The sequence below is a fragment of the Struthio camelus genome, chromosome 2, assembly GCF_040807025.1.
Source record: "Struthio camelus isolate bStrCam1 chromosome 2, bStrCam1.hap1, whole genome shotgun sequence".
Lineage (NCBI taxonomy): Eukaryota > Metazoa > Chordata > Aves > Struthioniformes > Struthionidae > Struthio > Struthio camelus.
Window position 1 is genome coordinate 15765579 of NC_090943.1, and position 18680 is coordinate 15784258.

The 18680-nt window shown below is 42.3% G+C and overlaps 1 protein-coding gene and 1 long non-coding RNA gene across 10 annotated transcripts in view; one reads left to right on the plus strand and one right to left on the minus strand.

The window, feature by feature from the left end:
- The window catches only part of CREM (cAMP responsive element modulator), a 31671-nt gene extending 18895 nt beyond the window's left edge, over window positions 1-12776 (minus strand). For 2 of the 9 annotated variants that reach the window (XM_068934343.1, XM_068934342.1), the window contains exons 1-3: window positions 12527-12683; window positions 8919-9042; window positions 1124-1270 (exon numbers count right to left, since the gene is read on the minus strand). In XM_068934343.1, the coding sequence (XP_068790444.1) occupies window positions 1124-1270; window positions 8919-9038 (267 nt within the window). In that variant the 5' untranslated portion in view covers window positions 9039-9042; window positions 12527-12683. Of the gene's footprint in view, window positions 1-1123; window positions 1271-8918; window positions 9043-9698; window positions 9834-11703; window positions 11826-12526 lie in introns of those variants that run through there. The other 7 variants (XM_068934341.1, XM_009683974.2, XM_068934340.1 and 4 more) reach the window with 7 other exon arrangements.
- Window positions 12777-13120: 344 nt separating this feature from the next.
- LOC138066283 (uncharacterized) lies at window positions 13121-17470 on the plus strand. The gene is made up of 2 exons (XR_011139557.1): window positions 13121-13637; window positions 15078-17470. It is a non-coding gene; the product is annotated as an uncharacterized lncRNA (long non-coding RNA).
- The last annotated feature ends 1210 nt before the right edge of the window (window positions 17471-18680 follow it).

Consider the following 18680-nt stretch of genomic DNA (forward strand, 5'->3'; position numbering starts at 1 on the left):
TCCAGAAGGCAATATTTATTTTGAATACTCTGATTTGACTTAAAGTTCAACCAAACCCAAGTCTTTGGCCATATTTGTTGAAACCATCTGTTTCAACAGTGATCTAGAATTTCAAAGCCTTACGAGGTCCCATCATCTACAGCTACTGTTCACAAATAAAGCACTGAACATCTGACCAAGCTTTTATTCTTTTTCTCTAACTTCTATTCGAGACAAATATCACAATTATGTGTGGCGTCTTAGTAGCTTTCAACTGTAACAGAGAAGTTTGAAACAGTAAAGGTAGCTTCTCAGGAAGACTTCCGACAACATATTTGTCTTTCCCTTAATATGTTGCCACGACTGCGGGTAAAACAATTCCTACATCACTGGTATCTAGCCTCTTTTACCTGAGATATCAATTTTGTTTGCAAGAAGCAATTCAGCTGTCATTTCACAATCAGATTTTAAGAAAACTGGGGCAAAAGCATTCCTAGCTACAGGAAAAAACACCAATGTCGAGCCCTAGTCATTTTCAAAACGGTGCAAGATACAGTCCAGTCTTTTTCACTGCTTAAAAGCTCTGAAAACCCTTCAGCACTTTGTACCAGTTCCTTTAAACTTGCAAAGATCTGCCAAATAAATGCTTACTTGGAAATTGCACTTAATTTTTTCTCTTTACACATACATACCCACAAAAAGCAATACCAGATGCTTTTAGCAGAGCCTGCTAAAAACAATAAGGAATGACCTGAAACTACAATGCTTGCATTACACCCAGATGCTCTTCAAAAATACAATATAAGAGACACTTGCAAACTTAAGAGTTGGTAGTCTCATTAGAGACAAGATGTTCATAGTATAAAACACAACAGAAAAACTGCAAGACAGTAAAATAAGATCACGTTATTACACAAATCTGCTGTTGCACAAGTTAAGGGTTCCAAGACAACAATTTCTTAAAGATAAACAGGAAGTATTAAGGAATCGCTACACAATGCTGCTATCGGTTGGCAGTTTGCCACACTCCACGCCCCCTGTTACCAGTAAAACTTGCAACACTGGTAGGAATGAAGAGAAACTGAAGGAGGTGCAGGAAAGAGGCACCACATATTCACGAAAACATAAGAATAAAACAGCTAACCTGAACAGCTTGCATTTGTGGTGACTGAATGACTGAGGGCTGTGTGGCTTGAATGACACCCTGGACATGAACAGTTTGACCAGAAGGCAACTGCACTAGAGTTACAGCTGGAGATCCTCTTCCAGCACTTGATGCAGCTACAGAAACCTGCAAAAATTACAATCATCATGTTTAAGTAACATGCCTTAGGATTTCAGGAAAATGCTTTTAGATGTGTTACTAAAATAAACTGGTTTTTATGCAAGATTTAAAAGAGCTTACATGTGTGTAATTATCACACACAGAAATAAACTACTTGCACTAGTAAAAATTTAGTGTGTAACTTTCCAAATGAGTCATTGAAAGCTTAAAATTTGTCACATACAAAAGTGTCTTTTTTCTTAATTTCTTCCAGAGACTTCAACTTTTCTTCTTAATTAAAAGCAACTCTCAGCTATCACAGACAAAATCTGCTCTCTCTCCAGCATGAAAGTTAGAAAAAAGCTCAAGACGTCCAACCAGAAATATCGGCATACATCGAAGCAGTATGTTGCTGCAACAACACAAAGGGCAGAAAATGCTTAATCCAAAAAAGTCCAAAACTTTTTTGGTTTTGCTTTGCTTCATTTAAAACTAAAAAGTTTAGCTTCAACTTTGTTCTTCAGATAGCTGTCTTGAGACATTACTTGCTGGATAGCAAAATAATTGTTAGAATAAAACAATTTCTGGATTTGCAAATGTTTTAGTTTAAAAAAAAATCTTTGTTTTATGTTCTACAGTATCAAGAAAAACTGAGTTGGCACCCAGCAGAATTTTGCTGCAACAACAAAAAATAAAGGACAGATAAGAGCAATCTTCTTCAAAGCTAGAAACAGCTGAAAAAATAATGCCCTGTTCTGTTCAGGAAAACATCTACCTCCCCACCCCCGATAAAATTTTAGAGCACACAGCTTTACCGAGCCTTTGCCTCACAGCCAGCTGTATCCAGAAGATGAATCAATTAAGAAATAGTTAAAACATCTATGGGCTAAGAAACAGCTCAGTATTTATGCTAAAACTATTAAATCTATTAACAGAAACGAATACTGAAGGAAAGGGAAAAGTCCATAATAGATCTCAATTTCTCAAGACACAGAAAAGAAAGAAAAGAAAATGACAACCAGCATCAAGGCTACATGATAAAAAGAGATACTGTTTGTGTTTTTCAAAAATTCAAAGTGAACTGCATTAAAAATCCTTATTTCTGTGTTCTGTGTGTACAAGACTGAATCATCAATCACATCTAAAGTCTGATATTTTCCCCTTCCTGGCTTGGTTCTCAGCCAAAAAATATACCTGGTGAAAAAGAGATCATCTGCTGATGTAAAATACCCAAGACAACAAATTTGTCAGCACTAGAAGGTAAAAGAGATGACAGTGACAAGAAAACATCATGAAATACTGAATAAAAAAGTTGTTAGAAAACATATTTTGGATTTTTCTATATTCACATTGAAGATTTTTCTTAAATTCCAAGTATTAAAGAAGCTTTTCATGATCCGTAAGTCATTACTTGTCTGGGAAATGTTCCTTTCTTGAGGCAAGAGAAAGTTTTTAATGGCTATTAAGATCCACTATTATCAAAAAGACCAGATGTTGGCTCAAATTATCTTCAAGAAACAATGTTTCTAGGAAACAGAGACAGGATCTTGTCAACAATCACCACGTACACTACGCAACTGTTCAATTGTTATCGGAAACTGAACAGATTCTCAGGAAATAAAACAATTGAGGGCACTTCTAACCTGCAAATGGAAACAATTATTCCTTAAATGGTAATAAATGGCAACATGTAAACAGGCTACAGAAACCTTCTTCCCAATCTATAAAATAAACATTACCACTACTATTAAGAAATAGATATTTGAGACCAGGATCTACAAAGTCTTGAAGAGCTGAAGAGCACGATCTATTTCCTGTCAGGCAAAGTTGACATCACTGCAAGCCCAAACTTCAAGGAAAGAACTTGGAGTCAGCGTAAACATTTACAAAGCACTTTTCAAAATATATTACAAAGACAATTTTCACCAAACCTTCCAGTTTGCAGCCCTCACAAAGATAGCAGTAACCTGATACAATACTCTAGTGTATCTGAGAGAACGTTCCGACTACAACACACACAAAACAGTACACCATGAACAACAGTTTATTAGTTTCCGTGTTTAGTACACAATGGGTCAGGCATATATAATCAGGAAGTAATCCAGAATTCAAGATTAAGAAACACTGCATTCATTTAAAAAGCTCCTTATTCAGTCCAACTACATGGCGGGGGGAGGCGGGAAATCAGCTAATACTAGGCTAACAATTGAACAGGAGAAAATGTTTTGTTCCCATCAGTTCAGATAGAAGATTAAACGGAAGGCAGGGAGGGGAAGAGACAACATTACTTTTAAAACTGAACCAAACCAAAAGTTATTTGCTCGTTTGCTCATTTCCATTTTAAATAGATAATTTGATTTGCTCACAACTTGCAAAGTTCCACAAATATCTGAAGGTTACGCAATGCACAAATTCCTGTTATTCTAACACCTATAAGCTATATTTTAAATCTGTGATTCTTTTGTATTAGGTTTATTTTTTATAATTGAGATTTTAAAACTCCCTTCCAATCTCATATTTTGCATCTCTTTATAAATATTAAAATTGTTAAAACATCTTTTATTCACATTTCACTCTGCATTATTTTCAAATTGCATCCTCCTGCATTAACTGAAATACTAGAACCTTTTGACATTTGAGGCTATCAGGTTACTCACGCATAAATGCTGACTGAAGCAGCCTTGGCAAAAAAGTTACTTTCCCACATTAACGATGAGCAATGCTAGCTATAATATCATTATTTCAAGGGCAGTCTAGGACAATGACTGAAAACATCCCATAGAAGCAACTCAGCAACATGGAGGCCAGGGAGAAGCTTAACTCACTAAGCCTCTGGTTAGATGGTGTAAGGGTTTTCTCCCTGGCAACGGCAATGAGAGCTAGGATCTTGTAATGTTAGTTGGGGGTCTAAACTCCTACGTGTGCAACGGTCAAGCTTAATGGCTTCAAAATTACCAACCACACATTCTGTCATGGTGGCCTGGTCTCATACTTTGTATATTAGGAAATATATGTGCCTCCGTCTTGAAAAACTAGAGAGTAAAGCAGCAAGTAAAAAGATCAAGAATCATCTTCATGCTGAGGCATGCATTCGTTCAAACAGAAAGGTTATTTATGAGTTATCTGACCTCAGTATGCACGGAAGATCTGAAAAGTTATATTGTGGATATATGCACCCCTTGTCACTCAAGGTCAGGTAACTTTTCCCTATAGAGGGCTACAGAGGTTATACTTGCTTCCAACCTCTTTGTGCTGGGAACATTGGATACCATGAGCTACACGGTGCCCAACTCCATTGGATTTCCCTCTCAGGCGTAGAATCCACATACTGTGCAGATTCCAGAAGTACACAAAAAGTACTACTAGAAAAGTACATACAAAGCAAACCCATCCTGGATTCACCTGATAGAAGAGTACAAGGACTCACCACACTCAGACACCTCTGAGTAGCCCCTATGATGAAAAGCTGAAGCCAGGGGAGTTTTGGTCAATTCCAACGCTAATGTCAAAGAGGAAGCACCTAGTTTTAAGGAAGACAAGGTTAAGCTACTTTCAGCCATCTAGTGACTGGATACACTTGAGGCACAAACAAAACAGTGACAAGGCAGCAGGTGCATAAACCTTTAACACCAACTTTGCCAGATGCTCTGGACCTGTGTTTGGCTGGGCTAGCTTTAAAGCAATATGACCAAGAGTGTGGCAAACTTCCATGGTGCTCGGTTTCTCACGAGCAATATGTAAAGTAAAGTTTGGTGCTGAGAACCCACTGGGAAGATACCTCTGAAGCGCTAAATAGAAGCAGTCCCAACTTGCAATGGCTACGTACTCCAGGCTCCAGAAGGCACCCATCCAGAAAGCTCCCACAGCTCTCTCCAACAGCAGTTATCACTTTGTAAATCCTGACCCACACTTGGTCCAGGGCAAACACTAAGAGGTCAACAGATGATTTCTCAGACCAAGACAGCAGACGTAGCTCTGCTAACAGATAGGACACGACAAAGCCAAAAAGTGATTCAAAGAGGGACCCATCAAAAACGTGTAGGATTGAGAAGAAGAAGAAAAAAAAAAAAAAAGTACTTTGTCAGAACTCAAAAAGGTCAAAGTACAATCCTCTTATTTTTTGTATTATATCTATTAATGTAACTGAGCACAGCATAAGGCAGAGTGCAATGAGGCCTCTAAGAAGTACTATAAAAGGAGCAACCGATCTCTCTCCAAATAGCAATGCACATGCAACAGTTTCAAGATATAAGTTTGATGATGATCAATATTATGTGACTATTTATAAAGTCCAAATTAACTTCTTAAAAACCAGCCCACTCTGTATTAATATAACAGCAATGCATATGAGATGGAACCCATGGGACCTGGTTAAGTACCAGTTGAGAAATTTTCCCCCTCAAAGCTCTAGTCTTCCCTAAAGAGAAGGCTTGAAGCTTCTACACAGTTACTCTATACACTTCAGCTTCTAAAGACAAAAAACTATTAAATACTTTTACAAATTAAAATTTTTACATAATTCTTTTGATGCGTGGATCACCAAAACAATACAATCTTGACGCATTTATCATTGTTATAAATAATTGTTATTTATTCCTTATTATAAAGGATGCAAGAAATTCAACCACAGATGCCATCTTGTTCTACATTAATGTTATTACAGAAATAACTCTTTAAAGACAAAAATTGTCAATTTTGCCTCAATGGACCAAACGGGCATGTTATTTTTCCTATGTTATAATTTGCTAACTTTTGCAAAAAACAGAATTTTACTTTCACCACAAAAAAGAATTGCAGGAGAATATAACCATTTTTTACACACACTAGAAAAAACCCTACTGCAGCCTTTTCTCTACTAATAACTCATAACAGCAAATCTTTAGCACTGGAGGCCATCTAATTACGCCACAGTCCTACAGCCCAACGGGGTCGTTAGTTTCCAAGGGGAGGCATCAGGAATGCTTCAACACAAAACAGTGTCCGCTCTCCGGATATTATCATCTTATTGAACAACTTGTCCCCCCTTTTCAAAATAAAGGACGAGTATTTCTCTAAAAAGCCGGAACTCCAGGAAAACAATATATAAATCAAACATATACACATACATAAATATATAATATCTAATGTGTGTATATTTATCTATACATAGATATAAGCTCCTATGCAATTGTATGCTTCGTCATTTTGCTACTCTTTCCCCGGCCAAAGCAATACACAGAAAGCTGCAAACTGAATATTAAAAGATAACCCATTAAAATGCTTTACTTCTGACTGAACAAAACCAATGTTGAAAAAATATCCAGTTAAAAAACAACCACCAACAACCACCCCAACGTCTGCGCAGCAACCCTCAGTTGTAGCGAGTAGGCTTTTTTCGCCACTCAGTAAGAGCCAAGCCATCCTTCCTGTCTCTGTTCCTGCACAGTTGCAAGAAAATTAGTGAGGAAAAAGGCTTACCAGTTGGAGCAAGCTACTTGCCAGGCACTTTAAATGGCTGCCTGCTCTTCTCAGTGCTCCTCCAGAGGCCAAAGAGAGAGCGAAGGAGCTCTTGGCGCCCTTCCGCACCGCTCCGAACACGCGTGCGCTGGGCCAGCACAGCCCAAATCGCTCAGAAACACAGACAGTTTCCCGTCCCGCGCCTGGCAGAGGCGGAGAGGTGACATTCCTCCATGGGGTCCCTGCCTCGCGGGGTGGCAAACGTCTTCAGCCAGTCTAGCTCTCACCTAGAACACAGTGCCTCACCTTCGGAGCCTGCCGGGCAGGAAGGCACGCTAGCATGGTCCTCCTCATCGTAAGCCAAAGAGACCTAGCTAGGGAACGACGACGTCCCCCTTTCCTCCGCAGCAGCAGACGAAAGGCAGCAGACGAAAGGCAGCCTCGCAGGCACCACGGTGCCGACCCCAAGCTGCCCCGAGGCAACGGCAGCACCGCAGGCCCCCCGCGGCGGTGCTGGCGGTGGGAGGAGGACGCGTGGCCCGGCCTGGCCCCAGCAGCCCCCGCCCCATGGCCCTTGGACTCCCTGTCACTGTTTTTTCCAAAATAGCCCAATTCCATGAGCTCTGCTTTTCCGGGCAGCCGAGGCCTTCGAGTTACGGGAGCCGAGCAGGCCTGGAAAAAGTCAGAGTCGGCTCTTCAAGCCTTCTGACTAAAAAGAGGAATTCCCACATGTAATGATGTTCCCACATCTCTTTGCTCTCCTGAGCCTTCAGATGGAAGCAAACTCCAAGCTGCCCCATTTGTTTCCTTTTACTGGTATTTGACTGAGATTCAGTTAAAAGCGTTACCTCCGAAACAGGCACATGCCCAGCGTGGCTGAACCGCATCAGTCACCACCAGAAAGTACTCAAGTATCGAGGGCAGATAAACATGAAAAGGGCTCTCCTTGGGGACCCCACAGAAGTCCTCCTACAGCTTTGTCTAGTTCAATGTTAAAAGTCCCAAATGACAGGATTCACAGTAGTTTTCTTCAGAGACTATTGCACAAACTCACAGATTTTACATAGAAGTCACACTATTACTATAAGTAAGTATTACTTTAAGTCTGAACCATCAGAAAGGAAGAAATGAGAGAGTAACATGAACAGAGCAAAACAAATAAAATTCTTGTTTCACGCTCCATTCTTAAAGGAGAAGAAAAAAAAAAAAAAAGACTCCCAGTGCTGCAGGTACCAAAACCACAACTAAATGCTGTAAATGACAAAAAACATCAATGAAAAAAGTTTCAAAAGTATTTGGAGGCCTACTTTGCACACAAAGACCCAACACAAAGCAGTAGCATTCATCCTTGAAAATACACCTATAATGAGAATCAGGCATTTAACATTCCAGATATATGGTATGAAATAACTGAGGATCCCTCTCCTCATTTGGACAGGAATCTTACTGAGTAACATCGCATGCTGAAGAAACTCCATAAGATGATTTTTTAAACAGTTCCAAAGGCTTGACAAAGGGTTTCTAAAAATCCTTGTAAATGGATCTATGTAGTTTCCTGACATTACAAATCTTAGTACTGGCATGTATAACATTATTTCTCTCATGGGCTGAATATTTCAGAGAAGTATTTTTAATGTTTAAGAACTGTTATTCTTTTTTTCCCATTTACTGCCAAAAAAACAAGTACAACTACACAGAACAAGTGGAATGTATTTCTAGAAAACGAGACATTGCCATCAGGCACGCAGGGGTGAAACAGAACAGCACATATTAAAATAGTACTTGCAGGACTAAACCCATTCTGTACAATACCTGGAACTAGGAAAGAACCATAATTATTTTCATTCTTTTTTCATTTTTGTTATACAACACATCTTTGAGATACAAAAATGTTTTAACTATGCTTGATCTTGCAGCCTTCTCAACCTATTAGGACCCTATTCCCACTTGCATAATACATATAATCGTCTCAGCAAATGAAAAAAAATCATGTCTACTTCTCATTGTAGTAGTCCAATCTCCTAGAAGTGTTACTTTGCTTTGATGTAATAGTAGCACTATGTTAAACACAGCAGGCATAGTTTTCAGTATACCTTTACCATTTTCCCTATTAAATAACAAAAAGAACTTACGAAACATGATTTAAAATTGGTAAGTTAACGGTCAGCATTAAAAAAAACCGTTAACAGTTCTGAATATCACTTGTGCTGATTCTTCTCATCTTTCCATTTCAGCTTACCTGAGATATGGGGGAAATCTGACTTTGGCCTGGCTGATTCTGAACATGAACAGCATCTCTCTCTCGCATAGAATCCACTGCATTTCCATCCTGTTGCGATTCAACCATTTCCATGGTCATCTGTCTAAAGGTAAGTACATACATACATAAATAATCTAGTACACGGGGGATATTAGGCACCTAGGGAGAAAAGAGCAATTTCAAGCTGTTTTATATTTGGAGTAGTAAGCTAACAATGAACAGAAAACCTCTCTCTCAAAACTATAAGATTAATCAAAGTCATACTTTCCCATTCCTCCATGTTCAGATCTTCATACAGTCAGAGGCTCGAAACACACGTACTATGAAAAGCTGCAAGGAAAGGCAGCTCTGGGAACGGTTCTCTAGAGAGAGGTGACAACAGAGTGCCAGGGTCCCACCACAGAGCAAGGCTAACCAGAGCGGAGAGCAGGATCCAGAGCAACTGCCAGCACTGGCTGCAGCTGCTCCCTAGGACCTCGTCCCCAAGGAGGCCGGGCTCAGGATGCCCAGCAGCCACATGCCAGCACACCACGCTCGAAGCTCATGTGATACCATCCCAGGCTAGGATTTGTACTTGAATTGTCTGTGAACTATGTGTGGCTCAAGACCCACGGACTGACCACTCTTCTTGCTTTGCAGGTTTTAAAATTAGGCTAAGTTTCATAGGATAAACAACTCCATAACCCTCACTTAAACCTGTGAGTTTAAGCTCCATAGAGCGAGCCTCCAAACCTATCTGCTGTATAAAGATACTATTACCTTCCAGTTGTTTTTCCGTATTTCTTGACACACTTGGTCATAATGGAAGATGTGTGTGATCTAAAACAAGAGCGTGGTTCTCTCCAGCCCCCTTCTCTGCTGCCAGAAGAGGCACTGCAGGTGCAGCGCCCCGCAGCTGATGTCACAACGGGGCCCTAGCAACCCGTCCCCAGGGTGCAGCAGGGGACCCGCCAGAGGGTCCCGTGGGCTCACGTGTCCCCCAGGCCCGCCCCACGGCTCTGTCTGACATAACTTACTTTATACAAGAGATCAGGACCACAGGAGGGAGAAGCGATACAGTTGTGGGTTTTTAAGAGGCAAGAAAAAAAAAAATCTTTCTTAGATTAGGATCAGCAAGTTCAGTTACTGTAACTAGGGCACCGCAACCCAGTCTGAAGTGTATTTTCAGCTATTTCATCTGGCTGACAGCTACTGAAGTTTCTTCTCAGGTCTTACACTAGGATATAAAATAGACAGAAAGGAAGTCTGCTCCTGGCTCCTGAATTAAGACCTACATGTTACATGTCAACTGCATTAGATCAAATTAAACAAGCTCAACTTTTTTGCTGCAGTGTGTTACAGAATATTCCACATCGATTTTTTGAGGAGACAAAAAAAAATAAAACAAAACACAATATCCCAAACCCCCACCCTTTTTGCCTCAAATGAAGGCATGAAAACATCAGTTTACCTGTATGTTCAAAAAGGAATCTAGTCAAACGATATAGAGAGGCATACTGCAAACTTGTAATCCCCTAACAGTACTGTACCGACCAGATTTAAGAGACTGCTTTGCAAGCAGGACCTTGCAATTTAAGCACTTCACTGACCATAGCTGCTGTAGTACTACAGCTGTTGGCAGCCAGGTTTTATACAATTTAAGATTTCAAGGGCTAACATTAGTTCTTTTTTCTGCCAATAGAAGTTATACATTCTATGCCTTTGCCTCTCTTGGGTATCTGCAACAGTTTTACTGCCATGGCTTGCAAATGCTCTCTCCTTAGAGCAGGATAACTTTCTACTCTCCTTTCCAAAATAAATCTCAGGGTTAGAAAACGTATTTCATCAAAAACTTCTTCAGCTGATAAAAATAGCATCACTGACAGGACAATATTAGGGGACAGCAACAGCTAAAGGAAAAAGTTGTCCACGTGACCCAAAAGGTCAGAAGTCACTTAAATCTAGATATATGACCCTTTCAGTATTTTTTCTCCATAGACTGTAAGCTAAGCACAGCATCCCTATCAAAACATACCAAAAAATCTTTTTTTCCCCTCTCCATACTGCAGTTTGTTTTACAAGGCATTTTTTTTAAAGTATCGTATTTAATGTCTGTTGGTGAGCTTCAACTGTGAAAGCAAATTGGTGCTGAAATTCACACTGCTGAATACATATGACTTTTCTAATTAAATACCCAGAGTCATTTTAAAGATAATTTCTTTATTTTAGCATTACTTTATACATCAGAAACTGTTTACAAAGATGGCTTACTACCAAAGAAATTGTAAGGAAAAAGCTAAGAAATATGTTTCAGGGCTTGCTCTAGATATCTTCTTCAAGGCTTTTACTCACAGGGAAGTTACTAAAAAGCAAGGATGTGAATCTACAAACAGCTGCTTGGCATTAAGCGGTGCCCCCATCCACAGTGTGGAAACTCTCAGCATGTATTAGTTTCGGAAGAGCTTTGTGTTTTAAGTAGGAAGTCTAAATTATGAAATCTAAAACCCATTTTGCTACACTGCTATGTGAAGTTCCAGGTGGTGACCGTGTTCAACGAGGTAAAATGAGCAACACTGCAGCAGATCAGGCTCTGACAGCAACTTCTGTGAAGTGTTCAGTATTAGCACAACAGTTACTTTCTTGCATCTCCTATGCTCTTAAACGCGTCTCCCTTTTTTTCGCCTCATCTTAGGATATAGACTTTACCAACACCCTCAAAAAACTGAAAAAACCCAAACTGCCACTACCGTAAGACCAAGCACACTGCCTGTCACACTGGACATACCATCTCAATAATCCTGCCGAGACAGTACGGAGCCTGCTGTAAACAGGACACAACAGTCCACGTGTGGCAGAAACACAGCCCAAGCAACAGCCACCGAACAGAGAAGAGGATCGCTCCTGTGTGTCAGCATCTGCGGGATCACTTAGCTGCTGCAAGACGCGCAGCTCCTCCCCGCCCTCAGCTAAAACGTCGGCGCGGCAGCGCAGGATGCACACAGAAAACCCGCAGTTCACGCCAGCCGCAGAGCTCGCGCAGCCGGCCGCGATGCTCCCCGGCCACCTGCCCTGTCCCAACTCGGGAAACCCAACGGGCAGGGGCGGCCCAGGCCCGCCCGACCAGGCGCCGGGGCCCCCCGCCCGCAGCGCTCCCCCCCCGTCAGGCCGCCTGCAGGCCCCGGGCCCGGCGCCCTCTGACAGCAGCGGCGAGGCACGCTGCCCCGGGCCCTCCCTCGCCCGAGCGGCGCCGGGGCCGCCGGCAGGCGAGTCGGGCCGCTCTCCCTCGCCCCGGCCGGCCCCGCAGCACCCGGGCCGCGCCGCAGACGGGGCCCCCCGACCGAGCCGTGCAGAGCCCAGCCGGGCGAGCGGGCGGGCGCGGCGCGGCCCTGGCGGCGGGCGCGCTCCCGGCCGCCCACCCCAGCGCGCTCCCGGCGGCGGGGCCGGGCAGCGCGGCAGAGCGCCCCCCGCCCCCGCGCCGCCTGGGCTGGGCTGGGCTGGGCCGGGCTGGGCTGGGCCGGGCCGGCCGCTGCCCTCGGCGCTGCCCCGCCGCCGGCCCCGCAGGGGGTCGGGCTGCGCGCACACGTGTCCCCGCCCCCTCCCGCACTCACCCGCCGCCCTGTACGTGATGCCCCCGTCACAGGGGGGTGGGGGGGATTGGGCCGGGCGGAGCCGCACGTCGGCCTCACGTCAGCGCTGATGCAGCCGCGCCGCTGCGGGGGCGCTGAGGAAATGGCGTCTGCGCCGACTCCCAGCCCCAGCGGCCGCGGAAGGAGGAGGAGCCTGCCCTTCGGCGGCTGCGGCCGCCAGCGCCGATTGGCCACAGGGCGCCCAACGGCTGGCGGCCTGGCCAACCGCCGCGGCGAGGCTGCCGGCAGCGCTCCTCATTGGCTGGGCGGGGGGGAGGGGCGGGACGCGGCGGTGCTGCGGGCTTCGGAGCCATCCTGCCCGCGTGGGGGAGGGGCGCGCCGCCCCTCCGCCGTGCGCAGCCGGTTGCAGCCGGGGGCGCCGGGCCGCCTCGGCCCTCCCCGGGGCGCCGCGAGCGGAGGGCGGCGGAGGCCCCGCGCCCCGGCCGGGGTCGCGCTTGCGGTGTGCGGTCGCAGGGGTGTGGCGCGGCTCCTCTGCGTGCCGGCTGGGCGCCGCCGATAAGGGCGGGCGGGCGGGCGAGCGGCTGGGCCGCCGCGGCCGGTGGGGAGCGGCCTCCCCGCGCCGAGCGGAGCGGAGCGGAGCGGAGCGGGGCCCGGCGCTTGGGGCGGTGCGCGGCCCCGGCGGTCACCAGCCCTCCGGGGCCGCCGGAGGAGCGAGGAAACGTGCCGAGGGGCCGGCACGCCGCAAGCCGGCCCTGGGAGCTGGCGCCCGGGCTTAAATTCCCCTGTTTCCCGAACGCACGTCCCCTAAATCAGTTATTCCTAAGAGTGTGTGTGTTTTTCCTTTAGGAGCGTGACATCAAGCTCTGTGTTTGTTTGGCTGAATACATCAGAAGCGGCTAAGAGATAAAGAGCAGCTCATGTTTTCCCCCCCTCGCTGCCAAAGGATACGTTTGCATGGCGTGAGTCACGTTCGGCCTCCGCGAGATGTGTCTTGTTCCAGGAAGCGCAAGGCCTGTATCCCCGGTTTTACTCACGCTTGCGTTCCACAAAGGCTTGGGTCATGGACCGCGCTGCTCCTGGTGTCTTAGCGTCCTGTGTCTTGGAACTACGGTTCAGCACCTCACGAAGCAGTGTGAGAGGGGGTTATACTACAGCATGTCTGTTACAGTATTACTTGTCTGCACGTGTTCTCAAGTACTTTATGTACTTATCCTTTTGTGTCTGTGTGCGTGAGAATCTGTTCCATAGTGTGTCTAATAAGAACGAAAGGCCCCAGTTAATTTCACAGGACTGACTGCAATTAGGCAACTGGAGGGTATGTATGTCAGCTTTAGTAATATGCCCATACAGGTCAAGTATTCAGTCTTTTCATGGAGTGAAGAGAACCTATTGATTTTCTGTGTTCAGAAAGCAGATAAGTATTTGTGGCTTCAGACTTCAAGAAGAAGTAAAGTACATTTATCTGCAAAGGCTTTTGCCTTTGACCACTCAAGTTAATTATTGGCCTCACAGAATTTATTTAACACAACTATCAAAATCATAATCCAATGCAAATAATGCAATGTTTATAATGTTGCTGTTGCTTATGAAAGTTTTCAGTCTTCATTTCCTTTGCTGAAATATCAAATAACACCCCCTTCCTGTTTTGAGTTCTGTTTCCCTCCTTTTGTTTGTTGCCTATGTTTTTATGTGTCTTTTCAGAGTTTTAAATACGGGTTGCTCTTCCCTTGATTTATACTCATAACCTTTTTGCTTTATAGTTGACGCATTAAGTACAAACATATGCGTTCATCAAAGGACATGCTTTAGTAGAAAACATCTGGTGAATTAGAAAATATTTTCTGAATATTAACATAATCAAATGAACAGCCAAGCATAAAAATGCTAAGAATAACTCGTGATGCCTTTGGAAGAAATTCCATCTTTGTTTAGCATAGTCATAAAGCCAGAAGTAGATGTTGTGTTTCTAGTAACATGTAAGAAATATTTGCGAAAGTGGAAATCTGATTACAAACAGTGAGGGAGAAAACCACCAGAGTCAGTTATTTATAAACAAATTGAGAATTTCCATAGAACGCTTGCAGTGTAAAGTTGGCAAAGGAGTTATTTCCTATTATTTTTCAAATAAGTTGCAAGCAGCTTTGAAACTTTCTTGACTTATCTTTATTTATACCTCTTTTCTCTCTATTTTAATGAAATACAGAATATAAATGATAAACTGAATATTGAAGCTCCAGTTTGAGAAAACTCATAGTTGAAGAAGGAGTGACCTGTCAAAGGGGTTTAGTTTCTAGCAATGCAAGGATGATTAAACAGCTTCAGCTCTTGCGTACTTGACATGGCTTACTGAAGTTGGTAAACTTCTGCCTGGGTTTAGTCTGGCCTTGCAGGTGTGAGTAATAACAGAAAGTGCCACATTGTCACTGTGGCAAGGTTGTGGGGTAGTAGTTGTTAGCTCAGGACAAACCAACCTGTGTTACAAAAGTCACCGCTTTACTGCAATCATTCTAAAATTGTTTTAATTAAGTGGGTATCAATCCCTGATGTGAACCAATTTAATTTCAAATGCTAGGACAAAAGGCAATCAATATGAAGACCACACAGGATAGGATCCTTTATGATCATCATCATTTACACAAGATAGTTCTGAATATAAATTGGAAAGCCAGGCACTTCACTGCCAGCAGAATGCCTGCCTGCCTGAAGTCCCTTTTTCTTCCTAACCTGAAACATCCAGTCTGATACTACATCCAATCTCCTGCAAATTCAAGGAACTATCAGCACTTCAGAAACAGTTATTTTTGTTTGTTTTTAGGCTTTAGTGTGGCAAGTGAGAAGATCTTAGAAGAGAATGTAACCCAAAGAGCAATGCAAAGTTAAGCAGCCCTCAGTTGCCGCTCACATCTTGTTCCCGCTACCTCGGTTATTTTGATACAAGTTCTTGTGTAACCAAAAGCCTACCTGCCAAGTAATCTCTGTTAAAAGCAATGTATCTAGAAAAAAGTTACTTTCAACCTGCATCACTTCTCAAGTCTGGTCTGCGCAGTCATAGGAAGAGAAGGATTGCCTTAGCTGAGAGGTTTATATTTGAGTAGGAATGAGCAGGGAGCTGAAGCCACTTGAACTGGAACTGCCACCAAAAGAAATGGTCGTGTTCTTTGTGCAGAAAATAAATACTTCACCAGTGCATAATAAATCAATATGAACACCATTTACATCATCCTCAAACAACTGATTTTTCATGCTGGGTCTTCCCCACTTCTTTTTAATACATTTTTGAAGAATTTACTTGAGAGTTTAGTGTATTTCGGTTACAATCTTATGAGACGCTTACATAAAATCTTCTTGTAAAAAAAAAAAAAGTTCATAGCTGGCCTCGGTAAAGATGGAAAAGGGACATGCTGCTTATGTAAATATTGCTTATAGATTTATTTTTAGTTAGGGCTCAGACATTTGAAAATGATATGGGTTAGACTGACAAAAATGAAGAAACTAGCTTTCTAATTGGAATAATACTGCGTGTAACATGTTATAGAAATGATTCCATTGTTTGCTGTCTTGACTGTTGTTTAAATGATTGTTCTGTGATTTTTTTTTTCATCTTAATAACCGTTCGGTGTGTTACATGCACACTTCTTAGACCATTCCACACCTACACGTTCCTAGACATTGAGGAATCATGAAATGCAACTTGTGGAGTAAATGAAAGCCTCTGTTCAGACAATGACATCTGAAAAGCCCTAAATATTCTTTGCAAAAGAAAAAAAAACTTACAGGTTGTTTATTATGCCAGAAATAGTTCCCATTGAATGATTAGCTAAAAGATGACCAGTAAATTTATTTTCACTTAACACTTAACGAAGCTCACTGGTAAGCTCTTTTCACAATGTTTTATATTTTTCTTGACGTATGCAATCTGATGTTTGAGGTCTACATCTTTTCCTCCTTAAAGACTGCATGCTTATACTTATTGTCATAGGTCATACAATTCCTCAGTGTGCATGTGAATCTGGAAGAGACTGAATTACCGTAAATTAATTGCATCACAGATCTCTTCATGGACCACTCAAGGTTTAGCTGGTCATTAAATACTATCTCTGCTCTTCCACTGCCTCTAAAAGGGTAGAAGGACAAAAGCAGAACTTGTAGGGCTGTCACAGGAAAGTGTGGTCATAACATACAGCCATTGTTTTCACAACTTATTTTGTAAATATGATGAAAGTCAGAAGTAGCCAATACGCTAATGATGCAACAGAATCCCGAGCTGTCTGAAATAAGAGACTGGATTAGGCAAGCAACAAGTTCACTGTAACGAGTGTATATAAAACTGATCATTTAATTTACCTGTCCTTTTTTGATAAACTGCCAGGAATGCTAAGAAAAATAGGCGTTTCAGTTGGCTTAGAAACAGGAACAATATGTCCTTAGAAAGGCAAATGCTGAACAATATTGTTGAAGTTGCAACCTTTGTAAATTGCTTTTTTCCAGGTGTATTTATATAGGTTTATAAGAATATTACACATCTGTAGGCTTTTAAGTATTTAGTTACGTTTCCTTTCCTAAACTCTTATTTTATGGTGGACGTAAGATTGAGAGACTATGTGAGTAGATTAAGAGCAAATTACAAATATCTTTATTTTTAAGAATGTTTCACTATTGCCCGTTGCTGGAGCCTCCAAAAACTGATACTGCCAATAAATTAGTGCTGTGGTAAGATACTGGCTTGACTTTTGTGGGTGCCAGAAGCGTAGGAAGGAAAAGCCTTGTTGAGTCACAGGTACAGCTCAGCTAGCAAGCTGAGCTAACAACTGTGAGCCTTTGCAGTACCTCAGCTAGCTCTGGTTTGCATTACTTCATGTACATGGCAGGTTATATTTATTTGGAAGGTTATGGGGTTATTGTCATTGAAATGAGTACCAAATACTACTCTATTTACATTTATTTTATTAAATACCTTTACTTTGATTTTTCTTGGGTTCCTAATGATGTGATTTTAGACAATAGCTTACAATAATGCAACAATGTTTCACACTTCAAAGCACAGGTGCACAGTCTGAAGTACATTTTGATATATGTTTTAATTCAACAGTTTTTTAGGATTTGTAATCAAAATCTGTTTTTATAAAGACTAAACAGGAATCACAAGCCATTAGCTACTATCTCATGTGTCTGATAGTTTGAAAGGCATATTTATCAATGCACCAAAACATGCCAAAGTAAACCAGAGTACACTAGGAGCTAAACTGTTCACATTATTTATCACTGCTTAAACAACACAAACAGCTAAAATGATTTGTGAATGTGCAGTTTGACATTTGGTTTGATGTCTGTGAGAAAAGCTTTATGAGAGGGAGAAATGAGAAATGTTTTCTTGTCCCCCACTCATAGGTCAGCTTACTAGTACTTGTGGAATCATAAGGAAAAAATAACTGGGGAAACCTTTAAGTACTCAATAGTCAGGCAGATAACTTGCCATTCTAAATTGTCCTCATGTTTCTAATTGAATTGTTACATACTTTTTTGTTGCATAATCATTCTATGAAAGAAGTGATTATAATCGAAAAATAGTATTATGAATACTTAACAATAGTGTAAGGGGGTAGAAATGTCTTAATGATTGACTAGGGAGTTAAAGATGCACAAATAATTGTATTTCTGCTGCAGCAGAAAAACAAAATGGCAGTTGAGATCTACTACATGAAATTTTTAAAATTTCTTCTATTGAATAATAAACTTTCCTGATACAGTAATTTCGTCACCTATGAAACGGAGGTAGTATGTACGTCACGATGTTCTTAACTATTTACGATGTATTACTGTTTGTAGAGGTCTTTGAACCCTTTGGTGGAAAGTATAACGTTTGTATAAAACATTGTTTTGTGCAGTTAGAATGGATATAAACTTACGTCTCTTTCCAAAGAACTGCATGAGCTCTATTCAAAATAGAAGTGTATAAAGTTCTACTATTAAAGTCTTTTGAACAGGCAACATAGGAGAACTACGCTGGAAATATAACCAGTATGAAAAGCTTCCTGAAAGCTTTAAAAAAGGCTCAAATAGCTGAATGTGAATTGAGTGGTTCTCCTTTGCCATAGAAATGTGTATGCCACAATCTGTCCGCTGCTATGCAGTCATGCTTTGCAAAGGTAAGCCAAAGTAATGGTGTGGCAGGTGC